General features: G+C 36.5%; 1 protein-coding gene across 9 annotated transcripts in view; it reads left to right on the forward strand.

Moving 5' to 3' along the window:
- ZNF438 (zinc finger protein 438) overlaps positions 1 to 16479 on the forward strand; it is a 57733-nt gene that overhangs the window by 28671 nt on the left and 12583 nt on the right. For 5 of the 9 annotated variants that reach the window (XM_055706775.1, XM_055706773.1, XM_055706781.1 and 2 more), the window contains 3 exons: positions 4552 to 4775; positions 6061 to 6117; positions 15996 to 16100. In XM_055706775.1, coding sequence (XP_055562750.1) covers positions 6090 to 6117; positions 15996 to 16100 — 133 coding nt within the window. In that variant the 5' untranslated portion in view covers positions 4552 to 4775; positions 6061 to 6089. Of the gene's footprint in view, positions 1 to 4551; positions 4776 to 6060; positions 6118 to 10152; positions 16101 to 16479 lie in introns of all 9 variants that reach the window. The other 4 variants (XM_055706777.1, XM_055706774.1, XM_055706778.1 and 1 more) reach the window with 4 other exon arrangements.

Below are 16479 nucleotides of genomic sequence, written 5' to 3' on the forward strand. Positions count from 1 at the left end.
AGAACTATTAACAACATAGATTTCATGTAGTGTCTTATAAAAATTAAATGAGTAGTTTGTATTTTCCAGAATTATTGTTTCCAGCTGCCCTTAAAATCCAGAAAAAAATGTAGCAATTTGTACTGGTTCATCATTTCACAGTTACTTTCACAATGGTAAGATCCAAGACTGTATTTTAAAATCCGAAGCTTTGACCTTTTAATACAGAATAATAGCAAAAATGTCTAATACAGATGTGGAACTTATACAGGACTCCAATTTGTGGAATTCAAAACAGTACTACTGAGAAGGTATTTACTAAGGAAAACAAAATGACAATCTGTCATTTCAAATTTGAAATTTGGAAAAAAAAAGATGGGGTTTTTTGGCATTCTACGAATTGTCTAATATTAGGTATAGTAGCAACCGTGCTGTTCCTTGCTCTTCTTTTTTTAGTTCTTCAGAATGGAGTTGTTTTCTCAAATGGAAAATAGTTGGGATTATTTACAGTTGTAAAAACTGCTCAACTACAATTTAATACATTGTTGTAAAAACTGCTCAACTACAATTTAATACATTTAGACTTTGTAAAATGAAGAATCCATATTGCTCCTTAACCTTCTCTTCTCCCAGGTGTACTTTGGAGAACCTTAGCTTTTATAAATTTTTTTGCAGGTCCTTGAATTTGCTCTCTTGGAGATACTTAGAGTTGTAAAACAAGAAGTACTGAGACTGTATGCTGGGTTATGTGCAATAGTAGAAAATGTGTGGAACATCCTCATTTCTTGCAGTGTGCGCGCTAGTCTTTTTTCATAGAATTGAAAAACCTTAGAAGTTAATATCAAAAGATTTATCTCCTCATGAAAAGCAATCACTTTTCATTTGCTTTTAATTTCAAGTCAAACTTGAAGTTGCCCTGTGTTGTTTCATAAATAAGCTTTCATTATCAGCAACATGTTACTGAAAGTAGCATAGAACCTGTCGTGTAGGCACAGTTCCACTCTGACAGATGGGCATAGTGCGGGCATGCCAGCCAACCATTCTATACATCACCTAACAGAGTATGAGGGGAAGAATTTTTGTCCAGGATTGCCACTGTGGCATTCAGTGCATGTAAGGCTTGAAGTTCAGGAAATGCACTTGGACTGGTCCATCTCATAGGATGACCAAAAATTTAAAAATAGCCTGGGTTTTAGGTTCTGCTGGGTTTGTACTGGGAAAAGTGACCAGCTGCAATGAGGCTTCTATTTCTTTTTGGCTGTGTGCTGAAGTCACCTAATGGGCTCAGCCAAAAAAATTCTGCCATGGTCACACGCTTCTCCCTGCTTAATTACCTAAGTGTGGAAGCATAAGCAGTATGCAGTTTTTAATGTAAGAAAGCTGTTGTTTGTGACTATGTGCATTTTTCTGGATATAGAATAGGAGGATGAGGATCTGCTGATGTAAGATGGAATCCTAGTGTGAAAATATTATTTAAAACAGAAAACCCTGAGTAAGAATAAATCAGACTTTTGAGACTAAAGATTTGGATGGTGAAATGCAGATATTTTTTTTGCAGGTTTTTAGAAATGCAAATCGGCTATTGCTTGGTCATTGGGGTTTGGGGTTTTGCAGGGTTTTTTATTTTTTAAACAAATTGGCTTAATGCCTTGTGCTTGATTTTATAAAGTAGCCAAGCACTGCAGGCTTTTGGCAAATATACTTGCTTGAACAAATGCTTTTGTGTGTTACACTAGTCTGTCTTTGTCACTTTTACCTTCCTCAGTATTTTTGCATAGCTGCAATGTTTCAATCTTGTGTTTCAAGTCTGTCTCGGCCTTTAAATACCAATGGGTTTTGCGAACTTTACTGGAAGTTATGCTGATATGATTCATTCATGTTTTTTGGGAAACTTGGTTTCATTTGAAATGTTTCTACATTTTGGGAAATGTTTGCATGGCACTGTCATTTACAAGATGGCACAGTATGTGAAAGAACAGGTGTGAAAAATTAAGTCAATAAAATTGCTTTTGAAATATAAATGGATGTTCATGGGCTTCTGTCAGAAGAACGTCTTTTCAAAACTTTTTCTTTTTAGCTGAATGTTTTCCTTTTGAAATGAAATGATGTAATAATATTTGACTAACACTTCTCTGCATGCTTAGTTTTAGACCAAAATTCATAATTAAGCTTAATATGAAATACTAAGATTTGATTTAATGCTTTCTTCCAGTACCTGAACTAATGTCCACTACATTATAAGGTGCAGTTGCCATTGAGAAGCCTTCTTCTTTTAACAAAAGTACCAAAAATAAATTCAGTTAGGGTCGTAGTGGTTTAGTTTAATACTGTTATGATAATAAGTACTATAATTACTTTCAGATAGTTCTTTCCCAGAGGATGCGATTTTTAGTTTTGATGTCTGCTTAAAGCATGAGAATGACAGTAAAATTAATGTCATAACCTTTACAGCCTGTTTGTCATTTATTGTGTAGTATCCTAAAGGATTTTGTGTAACATCTGAAATAAATGTCTTAGTATGGACAAGCATCAAATTAGGTTAATTGGGTTCACCTGATATTCAGATTCAGTCTGTCTATCAGGACACCAATTTCATATAAAAGTCCTATGGGTATCTTTCTGTGAAAATTGCTTTTGAATTATTACATGTATGTGCTGTGCTTCATTCTGTTGTTTAAGACCAATTTGCAGTGTATTCTTTTTCCAGTTTATTTGATAGTTTTTCTTCTAGTTGGAAATCATTTATCTTTTCATTTTGTGGCAGCATAAGGAGAAGTACAGGCATGATAGGGATTATTTTGTGGCATTAAGATAAATTTCACTTTTTAATTTTGTCTACTTTGCTTGAAATTCTTGTAATAGACCCCATCTTTGAGCTTTCAGCAGCAGACTTCAAGAGAACTGTTTTGAGTTCTGGAGTACTGTGCCTTGAATGATTTTATTTATTGTCCTGTGGTAGAGAACTGAGCAAGACAGATTTTAAGATTATATAGAATTTTAGAAGTTGTATCATTGGGAAGGCTCTTTGGAGAAAGAATTATGATAATGCCAGATAGAAATAGTCAGTATCATCTTCTGTATTTGGAAGGAACCAGTATTGGGCTCAAATATAACCAAAGAAGAATGTAAGAATGTTTGCCTTCTTCAGTGCTCAATAAAAACAAAGGGACATCCTGAATTATTAGTGGTGTCCGACCTAAAATTTGTTCTGGATATGAGAATTTAGCTAATAATTTCTAAGGTTGGCTCTTTTTTGAACATGAACGTGGCTTTTTATGGGAAGTAGTCATGACAAGCCAGATTTATAGTCAAATGAAAAAAAAAATATAATTCCGCTGAGAACAGGTATAGTTAACTTTATAGATGTTACATCCTTCAACTTCTGTACTGTGCCTTGATTCACAATTTCAGAACTTTTTGATAAGGCTGCACTTTGTTTAGGACATGCATCGAATGTATGTAGATATTAAGTATCTGCTAATCTTGTTAGAGCATAGCTGAAAGATGTCAGAAATGAGAAAGGAACACCAATAGTTGTACTTCTAGTGAAGTTGTGGTGGGACTGGTCCTAAGAATAGACAGTGGTCAAAAAGACAGTATCATTGTTGATAATTTCGAAAACAGTGCAAAATGTAGACAGGACAAAGTTACGTGGTTTGCTTTGTGTTTGTATTCAAAGAAAACATGCTTTAATACAGTCATACATATTAATGATGGATAGAAGAATCTGAAGGGGTGATAAGAAGAATCTTGCACTGACTTCAAAGTCTTGAGCTGTTCAGTTTCCAAAAGGGAAGGTTACTTGATTAAATATCTGCAAAAATAAAGGATGGTGAAAGGTTCTTTGGTGTAACAACAATAAAAAAAAATAATTAATGAATGGCTAGAAGATAAAAAGTTAATTTGAGAAATTACAAATGACACTTTTTTTTTTATTAGTTAACAATAGCAGATCAATATACTAGCCTGTCAAATAAGTACTGTATTTTCTAGATCAAGACCATTATCTTACTGTATTTAGGGTTGAATTCAAACCAGAAATACCTCTGCAGAATGTTTGGATTTATATGGTCCAGTTTTCTGTCCTAGTGTTGGGGTTTGTGAATGCTCAGAGGAAGATGTAGAGCTTGTATTTCCACATGATATTTTAAGAATTATTGATCTGTATCCTGAAGTCTGGTTTACTTGCTATAATTCTAAGAAGAATTAGTAACTGTAAGTGAGGCACCCTCTGAAATGATCTAATGCTCCCTACAACTGGGAGGGATCATTAAAATCTGTAAGTGACTTCTGAATATTTAATTTTGAGAATTTTCATTTGAACACCATTTCTTACATTGTTTTTACAAGAATACTCATTGCTGTAACTACTTCAGTATGTTTTCAAGTGTTGGATATTCTAAAGTGGAAAAAAATTTCTGAGTTTGATCCTGTAAAAATACCTTGTTGAGCAATATGGCCTTAAAGAAGGATGCTTTGCACTGTGGGTGACAAGTTGAAAATCCATGCTGATTCCTAGAAGTGTTTTGCAATTCCAAAATTACATCAATGTGATCTGTTCTCTTCTTGTAGGTTACGAGGGAGTTTTCTATATGTCACCACAACATGAAACTACATGTAGATGAGCCGACATATGTTTGTATCCTGGGTCTGAGGGATCAGAGGTTGACTGCTTAAGTACCACGGACAGAGGCTCTTTGAGGCAGCCTGGGATCTGCTGATACCATCGGCAAGCCTCTGCCAGGAGGTGCTGTGACATACGTCTTATTACCTATGGCTCAGCATAGAAGATACAGGTACCAAAAAGCCTCACCTGTCTGCTGTGTGAGAGGTCTCCTCACAGCAGCCACACTCAATTTCCTTTTATGCTTTGGTGTTCAACTTCCTGGAAGTGGGATTGGTTTTGGCTCTTTTGTACTTTACTGCTGCCCATAGAACCATCTCCTTCTTGGAAGATCACCGTTGCTTTTTGAGAGTCATTTGCATGATAGTAAAGAAACATGTTCAAGACTTACTTTTGTGTTTGGCAGTTGCATCAGAATTTGCCCTAACTATTTTTACGTTTGTCCAAAACCAATCCTTTAGTGCTTCATGTGCTCAGAAGGGGGCTCTTGAGTGCATGTCTGGAATATTCTTTGTGTAAGATTCTACTGGCTGTTAAGTTGGCCAGGAAAGTAAGTAAACTCCAGCTGGCTCTGCTCATGGGAAATGTTATTGATAGCACTGGTATGAAAGCCTAGATCCAAGTAAACCCCCAAGTAGTTGGAGTCCCATCTGTGTCAGTCAGTGGACTCTTCTGTTACCTTCCCAAAGCCTCCAACTGCATCAGGAGAATGATAGTTCTATACCCAGTGTGACTTCTAACATGTCAGTGGTGGTCAGCCGAATGAAGTAATTATGCATCCATTCCAAAAGCTAAACCATTTTATGATAAACAAAATCTAAGTGGATAATAACACAATTTTGTATTGTCATTGTCATATTATACTGTGTCTTTCTTACTTGACTGTTGAATTGTGTTTTACCAAAGCTTGAGCAACACACTCTGACTGCACTGGAAAGAAATGGCCAGCTTTTAAGTTACTGAGTAGCCACTTGATGTAATGCCATTTTATGTCAAAGATTATGCATCAGATTTTGTGATAAATACCACTGTTAAATTCAGGAGAGGTGGCAGTGTAATATTTGCTTCACAAATGCAATCGAGTATCTTCATTGTAGCATCCATGGAAGATTCTGATTGTCAGTCAGTTATATAGGATCCATACAGTCACATTTTTGAAAGAAAGTGATTCCTTAACCCCAAATATTGTCATATTGGAATTCATGACATGTCCTTTTTTCTGGCTTTAACAGGGGGTTTCAATTACAAAAAGCCTCAGTTAGTTGTGTGATCCAGAGAAAGGCTTGGTTTAAAAATCTGGTGGTATTTTTGCATGAGGTATGGGCATACTGGGATCCATTCTGAAATATAATTTGGGAAAACTATTGCTGCTATTCTGTTTTTATTTATTTATTTATTTATATTTAGTTTCTGAAAAGCTATCAGAACTTCTAAATATCTGTATTTCTTCTTCCCAGGAACATCATTCTAACTACTAAAAGGCATAATGCAGAATCCTTTAACTTTTTCTGCAGGTATAGTATACTTTCTATACTTTTTTTGAGAAATAAGATACTTGTGAATCAAAACATGGAAGAAATTTCATCATCATTAATAAATCACTGTATAAATTGTCTACTATTCTACTCTAATATGGTTTTTAAAAAAAAGCCATTATACTGTCGCATTTATCACTTTAAACAATCGCAATAGCTAAAATTATTTTCTTAAGACATTGCTAATTACTGTTACCATCTATAGTTGAAACTTGAAATGTATAAATTTGCTTCTTGTTTGATTCAGCAGAATGAAGTGTTAAGGGCTTATTACTATATTTTAGTCCTCATATAATTGAAAATCGTTGTCATATTTGACCCTCATATAACTTGGGGTCAAATCTAATTGCAAGTTAAGACTACAAGACTAGCACAAACAATAAAATAAGTATATTTCTAAATATAAACTTAGATTTTTAGATTTTAAGTGCCTTTTCTCCAGCATTTATATCCTTACACTAACATTTTTTAACTCTGTTCTTCTATGTTTTCTCTCTTCAAAAGTATTCTTTTGTTGATTTAGTTTTCAGTAGGGTTAGTGTCTTGAATTTTCCCCACCATTATTAGTAAGGATATTTGGACTGCAACTATGTATTCCCAAGCCTCTAAATCTGTAGCCATAACTTTAATTTCCTTTCCCTTTTGATCTGTGTCACAATGCTAATGTTTAAATAGGATTTTTTAACTTGAATGTCATTTTTAATGATACTTCTTAGATGTGAGTGAATGGTTGATGGATATGACATAAGCTGTAATGGACCTTTCAGAACCATTGCAGGTTGTCAGTTAAGTTTCCATTGTCAGTACTTATGTTAATTAAGGAAAGCACTATATATTACTTAACTTGAAGCCTTGAGCTTTTACTGTCATGTAAGTTTATACTTTACCTGTTTTGTGAAGACTGAGTATTTTTATGGTACTGTAATAAATCTGAGGAAGCTATTCCAGAAGGATGTCATGCAAATTGATCTTAGTTGATGAGTTCTGGGTCTAATGGGACTATTCTTTCAAGGGAGACAGTACTTACTGTTGTGTAAAGCTATCCACCTTGCAGTGTGCTCTACGTCCATAAGCTTATGACTGAAATACTTAAATTGAGGCTTTTAAGCCTTTAAATACGAGTTTTCCTTTAAATAGGAATTTGACCACTGTTACAGTCAAGTGGAATGTGTTATCTTTACATTAACACCATTTCTGAATAATAAGAGGAGAATATAGACTGTGAAGCTGTTTGCAAAATTAAAACTGATGAATCATTTGCTTTGAGGTTTTTTAAAGACTTTTTTTTTTTCCTAAACAAAAATCCATTCCAGTCAGTAGTATCCTGTTAATCAGCTTGCACCCAGAGTGAATTTTAAGTGACATCCATGCTGTAAACTTTGGAAGGGAGGGTTCATGTTAGAAATCATAACCAGATTGTGACAAGGAGCTATAGTAGAGTGAAATCGTGGTATTCTACAAATATACTAGTCTCAGTATATATATTTATTCATTTGCTATCACTCTTTTTTTGTCCTCATATCAGGTGTCACTTTAAATGTGTTATGGCATTTGGAAAATATTGAGGCTATTAGCAATTTATAATGATTTATGTACAACTATGACATTTGTACATTTCTTACAAATATAAGGATTGAAAATAAATGGTATTGGAAGTAGAACCTATCCATCAGTTCCATTCACTATAGCATTTTTGTCAGTCTTTCTATACTTTGAAAGTGCTTGTTATTTTTCAGTGAAGTATGGAAGTAATGGTTAGTGCAAGTTGAGTGACAGCATAAACCCTTCACTGCTGCCATTTGTCATGTCATAGCATGTATTTTCTGTTCTGTAATTTGAGACTTACTCCTTCAGGGCATCTATATTGTTATCAATTTAAAATATTTTATGAGAAAGGTGATTATCATTTGTATAACGAGCAATTGTTGCTCTGTGTTCAGATGTACTTTTCTGAATAATGTGAAATATTTAATTACTGAGATCACAATTTTTTCCTAGAATTATGAAATTATGGAAGAATCATGTTCTGTCACTCATACTCAAGCTAATATTCGCTGTTAAGCAAGTGCTGGGTTTTTTTATGGTGCTCCATAATGACATAAAACACCAGCATGCCTTAAGGAATTGAAATACCTTTGGCACTGTCAGATTTCTAAAACATTTTTGTTAAGATGACTCTAACATGAAATAATTGCGTACCTTATACAATTATTGTGCAAAATAAAAGGCTGTGCTAGTTTATTTAGGAATTTATTTCATACTTTTTTTATCTTTTTAAAATATACAGTGGAAAAATATATCACAGGCTGAAATCATAGTTTTGCTCCTTGAGTATATTTATTCTCATTTTTTAAAAAATCATACAGTTCTTTAAAAACTCATTGTATAGTTTAGTACATTTTGTATCCATGTTAGTACCGGTCATTTGGTGCTGGGAGATCTCAAACTTCAATTAGCCATGTAAATGTGTTCCTTAGCATCAACTCTCACTTTGCTGGAACCCCTGCTGCCTTTATATCATTAACATAAATGCAGGTGCAAATAGCATTTATGTACTTTGATAGAAAGCAGTTGGAGACATTTCACTGTGGGACATGACACTTTCAGATTGTGTACATCTGTTCAAATAACGTATCCAAGCCAGTGACATGAATGCAAGGATAAAAACATCTGCCCCTGAGACCATTTGCCATACGGCAGATGCTTACATCTTTATTTATGCAGATGGTTTGTGTGATGAGCTGAGCAATGATGAAGGTGAGAAAGTTTGACAAAGATTTCAGGGTATTGCTTGGGATGGGAAAATATGTTTGTAACAGCGCTTCATTTTCAGATGTCTGCCAAAAGAAGAACATCTGTTATAAATACTGATGTTTTTAGTAATATGGATGTGTTATTTGGGGCATTAACTAGATCAACACAAAATCAGTAAAGGATTAAAAAACCACCCCCACTCTTGCACAAAAATTGTACTGCAGCTATATAAAAGATACTAAATAGTTTAATAGAAGTAATTACTTTTAACAGAAAGCTAAGGCTCAGCTGCTTTGCTTGAAGATGTTCTCAAGCTTATACAAAACATTTAATTGACTGTGAAGTTTGCAAAGGTATTTTCATATCTGAACGTGAAGCCGTTCAGAGGTTGCATGCAGCGCTGTGAAAGATTTCATGACTTAGGGGATTTTTCAACAGAGGCCGTCTCCAGCGTTGCAGAATTAAGAGACAGATCGTTTAGCCTTTTTGTTGTTTGAAAATTACTGTAGGGTAATTGACGTGAGTCACAGATGTCAGCTGAGCTGGCACGTCAAGGAAGGACCAGACCGTGCCCCGGCGCGGCCGTCCCCGCCTCGGCGAGGCTGCCCGGCTCCGGCGCGGCCAGAGGCAGCGGTGACGGGCGCCCGACTCCCCCTGCTGGACTCCGCGCCAAGGGGCTCTTTGTCTGCCAGCACGCGCCAGAAACACGTGAATTTAATTAGAGACGTACTGATATTTCAGCACACGGCAAGTTAGGGGTATCATCTATGGCCTGCATTCCTGTTGAGCACATTCCTGTTTTCATTCCCTCCTATGCTGGCACCCATTAGAAGTGTTTGCTGATAGATCATTTATCAGCCGTGTATTCAGTCAGTTCCCTTACAGCACATCCAGGACCTTCTTTTGAGAACCGGTGCTACCTTTTAACAATAAGTGGCTAGCGCAGCCAAGCTTAGCAATACCAATAAGCATTGCAAATAATTGTAATTATGCACAGGGGGAGGAAAAACATTTAGATACTGTAATTTAAATTGTTTTCTGCTACATCCTACTGCTAGAAAGGCCTAGGTATGTTCAGATTCAGCAGTAGGTGATAATTTTATATGTTCTGAAAGCTAATGTCTTCCTAGCCAGGACCATAGTCTTTGTGAAGATGTTTTAGTTTTCTTATGCTACACAGGGCTGTGTCTGTCTTTGAAAAAATGCACGTATCTATTTGAAGTACTGTGGAGATCCTCTAATCTTTACTTTTGTTTTAAGCTGTAGTGGAATTGTCTACAGGTGACGAAGTTTTGCATATCTCAGCCAGAGCTGCAGAGTCCTTTTTTGAAGAAATTTGGGTCATGAAGAAGGAAAAGGTGGAACAGCTTGAGCAAAAAAAAACCCGGGATAGAGGTTCCCCATTCAAAAGTTGGATCACTTAGGTCATTTTCAAGAGAAATGAGCTGTTTAAAAAATCCCTCAGAAAATACTCTCGCAACTATCATCTAAATCCAATAATGTGTTCTGTATTCTGGCTCTCTCTTTCTTTGGGGAATGATACACCCTGTGTATAGTTCATACTGGAAGACTCAAAATAGGCCAGGCCAAGATTGACCGTCTTCTGATCCTCTGCTCATCTTCAGTGAGGGAGTACTTTCCAAGGTTTGTACTACAGAAGTCACCATACAGATGTTTTCAATGCCTCAAGTAAAATATACTTGCTTTATTGAGCCAAAGTGGTGAATTATTTCTTTGTTTTCTGTTGTATACAGGCTCTCTTCAGAAAGAAAGTGCTCTAATTTTCACCAAAAAGAAATGATACTCTAGAAAACAGAATAACAGTTTTTCTCTTCTGTTGTGCTCTCTACTTGCACATCAGTGTTTACAAAAAATAAATTTTCGGACTAAGAGGCATAATTCCCTTACTGCAGTCAGACATACGTGTTTTCTCTCCCATGGAGGGAAGGGAAGAGGGTTGACTCTCAGTGAAACAAAGATAGCTTCTGTTCTCAGCTTGTTTGAAAGGGGGGCAAGAATCTAGTTAGAAAATGCTTATGATATATTCATAAAATGGTTCTACTTGACCTATTTGTGCTGCATAGTTTCTGAAGAATTCTGCCTTCGTTTTTGTAGCAGACTTGGTCATTATTGTTTCCTGTACTTAAGGAAAAAATAAGTCTATTAATTACCACTTACATTAGGCATATCAAGATTTTGTCCAGGTTAATGTGATCTTGATAGACCTTTTAAAAAGGACTTTATATAGACATAGACTTTACAGTGAATGAATTTACTGTTCAGGTCCGTATCCTTCTTGAAGCTCACTAAAATAAATATCAGCTGGCAGTTCTCCCAGAGAAGAATTTTTAAAAATGCAATTGCAATCTTTTCTTTTGAATCTTCTGTTTATCCCCACCTTCTAAAGTGCCTAATTTGTATTTGCAATGCCATTGAAGGTTTATGAATTATGAGTTTGTGACCAGTGGTTCCGTCACCTCCCTTCAGCTATTTTCTGAACAATTAGTTCCCCCAAGTGGCTGAGTCACTGAGGCCTTGCTTTGCAAATCTCCAGGGATGGTGTCCTCTAGGGAACAGAATGACTGGGCAAAACCTATGGAAATAGAACACTGGATTTGCAGTGATACCGAAATAATTTCCATTCTACTCAACTGAGTCCTGTTGGAGCAGCATGGTTTCTAGATAATGCCCACTTGAAGTTCAACATGGTTGATTGCTGAAACTAATAGAGGCATATAGAAGCTGAAAGAGAGTCTTTGATGATCTATCTAACCGTCTCTCTCAGACCTGAGTTCAGTGCTCAGAGAGAAAAGAACCAATGTTTTAATCTTTAATAGTGATTTGTGTGGTTGCAGAGGCCAGGCACTATCTCAAGCCCATAGATTTATCAGCATAAACCTTATTCCTAAGTTCTCTTACTGCCATAGTGGGGAAAAATCTGAGATTTCTTCAGCTGTAAAGGTGGACAGAGTTATTAGTGATTACAGATGCTTTATGTCTAGTTCTGTTTATGTCAGTTTTCATTTCTTGATCTGAAAATATTTTCATCTGCTTAAAACTTATTATGTTAACCTTAATATGAAATGAGTAGCTTACAACTTGAAAGACTGTGCCTTCAAAAAAACCGAAATCTTTTAGTTCATAAACACTGCATGAGAGGTGTTAAGAGAACACTTGGATGTGCTAATAGATGTATTTTATATTCATTGCAAAAGAGTGTTTAAAAATCTCTTACATATGTATATTTTGACTGTAAGGTAAGACTTCCAAGACTTTCTTCCTTTATACAGTAGCACAGAAGTGGCTGTTTTTATAGGAGGTTGTGTTAAGCCTTGCATTGCCCACATGCTATATAAGATGTTGCTTTTTGAATATTGATTTACCCACATGTAGCTAGTACATTTGATATTACAATTCAAAAAAGTTACCTCAAAGCTGTTGGCCACTTGTTATTCCCTATAGGAATAGTATTTAATGCATATTTTAAAAGTTACTTCTGTTGGGACAGTACAGAGATATGTGAAATCTAAATGTGTGATAATTGCAAAATGATGTCTTAGATTGTTATTGTTGCTAATGCTGATACTATGCTATTTAGATGCCTTGATTTCTTGATGTGTTAACTTTTGTTTAACAGGTCTGCTTTTGCATGGGTGTTGTTTTATGTTAGACTTTTTAAGATACTGGAGCCAAGATGCTGGTGAGATTGTGTTGTCAGAAAGAAGCCTTAATTGCAGAAAGAAACCTTAAATAGAATCATAAAGTCATAGAATAGTGTGGGTTGGAAGGGACCTTTATAGGTCATCTAGTCCAGCCCTTCTGCAATGAGCAGGGACAGCTTCAAGTAGATGAGGATGCTCAAAGCCCCATCCAATCTGACCTGGAATGTTTCCAGGGATGGGATGGGATGGGGCATTAACCACCCCTCTGGGCAACCTGGTCCAGTGTTTCACCACCCTCATCATAAAAAAATTCTTCCTTATGTCTAGTCTGAATCTAACCTCTTTTAGTTTAAAACCATTAACCCTTGTCCTATCACCACAGGGTCTATTAAAAATTCTGTCCCCTTCAGTCTTATAAGCCCCCTCTAATTATTGAAAGGCTGCAGTAGGGTCTTCCCAGAGCCTTCTCTTCTGCAGGCTGAACAGCTCCGACTCTCTCAGCCTTCCCTCGTAGGGGAGGTGCTGCACCCCTCTGATCATTTTTGTGGCCCTCCTCTGGACCCGCTCCAACAGGTCCATGTCTTCCCTGTGCTGAGGACTCCAGAGCTGGACGCAGCACTCCAGGTGGGGTCTCACCACCATGGAGTAGAGGGGCAGAATCATCTCCCTCAGCCTGCTGGCCACACTTCTTTTGATGCAGCCCAAGATACGGTTGGGTTTCTGGGCTGCAAGCACACATTGCTGGCCTATGTCCAGCTTTTCATCTACCAGTACCCCCAAGTCCTTCTCCTCAAAGCTGCTCGCAATCCCTTCATCCCCCAGCCTGTATTGGTATCAGGGGTTGCCCCCACCCAGGTGCAGGACCTTGCACTTGGCTTTGTTGAACCTCATGAGGTTCACATGGGTCCACTCCTCAAGGTTGTCCAGGTCCCTCTAAATGGTAACCTGTCCCTCAGGCATGGCAGCTGCACGACTCAGCTTGGTGTTGCCTGCCAACTTGCTGAGGGTGCACTCGATCCCACTGTCTGTGACATTGGTGAAGATACTAACCAGTGCTGGTCTCAATGTGGACCCCTGAGGGACACTGCTTGTCACTGACCTCCCATCTGAAAACTGAGCCACTGATAACTACCTTCTGGATGCAGCCATCTAACCAATTCCACATAGTCCACCTATGAAATCCATATCCCTCCAATTTAGAGAGAAGAATGTTGTAGGAGGCCATGTCAAAGGCTTTACAGAAGTCCAGAGAGATGATAGCACGATAATGAAGCGACTCCTATGTGTACTTTCAGAAAACAGAGGAAGCAATCTTGGAAATTGGGAATCCTGAGTTACCCAACAGTAGAGATGATTAATACTTTTTCTCCATTCTTTCTTTTTTATTGCACAATTATATTAGGTACTAATTTTATGAAAAGTAGGTCTGTATAAACTTCAGGATTTATCAATATGTGATTGATAGTGCAATTTGGATGTGTGGGGGGAAAAAAAGACTGAATTAGACAGGAAACTGAAGAACTTCCCTGAATATGAACCATGTATCCATGATCTTGGATTACAAGTTGCTATTAAGTTATTATTATTACAAGTTATTATTAAGCTATCTCTCCAAAATAACTGTTTATGTCAAAAATAGTTTTAATTTATTTTCACACTGAAAAACATTGCTAGGGATTTTAAGGTTGAATGTCTGCTTTAATGGGAGTCCAGTTAATGTCAATAAAAACATTTTTATTGTGTAGCTTTGTTGTTGTAATGCTCTCTTCTGCTAAGAGTCTTTTGGAGACTATTTAAGGAATCCAGGAAGCATCTTACTGCTCACAGAATTTCTTGAAATGCGTTATATTCCTAATCCCTTAAGATAATGAACTTGCACAGACTTCCAAGCAAAGAACTTTCTAAATGATAAAAAGCTTAGTGCACAACTAGCAAAACCCCATTGATGCTCAAATCAGAATTAATTATATATAGCTTTAAAAAGATCTAATATTCCCTTTTAGAATTCCAACAAACTGTTTTTACCTTCCTCCTGTGGTATACCAGAACATCTTTTCTAAGCATATTTGTACGTTCTGTATTTTAGTGCTTGTGTGAATGATGTACTGTGATTTTCCAGTCCTGCATTAGAATGCTTTGTTATATTGTTTAATTTTCTAAGCTATTTTAATTCCACAAAAGGACTCCTATGTAGACATAATTACATTACTATTTAAATAATCAAGTACTAAAAAGCTAAGAAATGCACGATATGAGATTATCCCTGTGGCTTAAATGCTTCTCCTTTCCAAATCACATGTAATAGTAATGTTCGTTACCCATTTTAAGTTTGCATTTAATTCCCATATCCCACCCTCTTTGGCCTAGACACTTTCCAAGTCTCGTTTATAGTTCTCTTGTCCTTTTCCTGCTTGCCCTCTGTATATCCTAGTTTCTCTTCCACACTGTCAGCTCAGCAGTTAAGAGACAAGGAGAGGCCATTCCTTTGTTCTAACTTGGGTGTTTGGACCTAAAGCTATAGTTTTAGGAAAAATGCAGCCCAGCCTGAAGCAAAAGCATGTTCACTAGAATGTAATCCTTGGGAAAATTAGCTGCTTAAAGTATCTGTTGAACACGTGCCAAGAGCTTACAACTTTGCTGGATTTGGGCAGCTTGTCACAGACAAAAGAGACGTTGCTGTGTCAAATATCAAGGTCTTTGTCTATGCACAGGTGTGTTACTAGATTCTTCTTTTTTCTGTTTTTTTGTTTTGTTTTTTTTTTAAATGCAGACATACCAGGGGATGGCAGGCATTTTCTGTTGAAATTAATTTTAGAGAATTATCTGAGGCAAATACCCAGAACAGAACATTCCACCCAAGTAGTTATTATTAGGCAAAGAGAGAAACAACTGCAAATTAATTGTTATAATGCATAGAGTTGGGCACTCCTGATTTGTAGGTTTTATGCCCAAGCTTACCTCATATAGATATGTGGCAAAACTAGTTTTGAACCGAGAAGGCCAGATTCAATTTTCTAGAATATCTGCGGTTCTGTGGTTTGCATGGGATTATGGAAAGTGTAAGTCATCATAGAATGTATTCCCTCTATTTAAAAGCCTCACGAAAGCTACTGAATCTTCATCTTCCTGAGATTTTTGTTTTGGTGCTGTTGACTGTCTGCCATGACACTGAAGCTAAAGCATCCCATCTGTTTACCACATTAACCAGCTTTACTCAATTACTAAGCTATCACCTTGCATTTGCTGTGTAATGTATTAGATTTTAAAACATTTTTTGAGGAGAGAAAAATGGCAAAGAGCAAAAAGCAGTAGCTTTCTTAATGCATTAACTGGAAATTAATGTTTTTATTGCCTTTTTCTGGATTTTTGTTGGTTTTGGGGGTTCTTTGGGGTGTTTTTTGTCCTGGGATCTATTTATAACTGACTGAAGCACTTTTGCAGGTGGTGTTTTTTTGCATGCTAATCCTGCAGAGAAACATTGTGTCCAACAAAGTATGCTGGGTCAGCAAAAACAAGAAACTTGTGCTGGAAAGGCAGTATCCACAGGTATTTGGTGTGTATGGAGATTTGGCAAAATGAACAATTAACTGTCATTGACAGAAATAAATGTAGTATTGTCTGTTAGAAAGCTGTACATTTTTTTTTCTTTCCCACAGAAGAGATATTCTTCCTTTCAAAATCAGCAAAAGACTCAGCAATGTAAACATGCATTTTATTAATGATATTTCATTAATCTTTTTCATCAGTATTCTCTCTTTCCCTTCAAAACAAGATAATCCTTTTTTTTGTGTTATTTTCTGTCACTTGTCCAGTCGTACACAAATTAAACGCATACCTACACAAGTGAGGTCGTCCTCCAAGGATTATATAAAAAGTTAACACTATTACGCAGTGGTTTCTGGAATTTTGGTGGTTTATTTTAATG

Source organism: Falco cherrug, chromosome 4 (assembly GCF_023634085.1).
Source record: "Falco cherrug isolate bFalChe1 chromosome 4, bFalChe1.pri, whole genome shotgun sequence".
NCBI classification, from domain to species: domain Eukaryota; kingdom Metazoa; phylum Chordata; class Aves; order Falconiformes; family Falconidae; genus Falco; species Falco cherrug.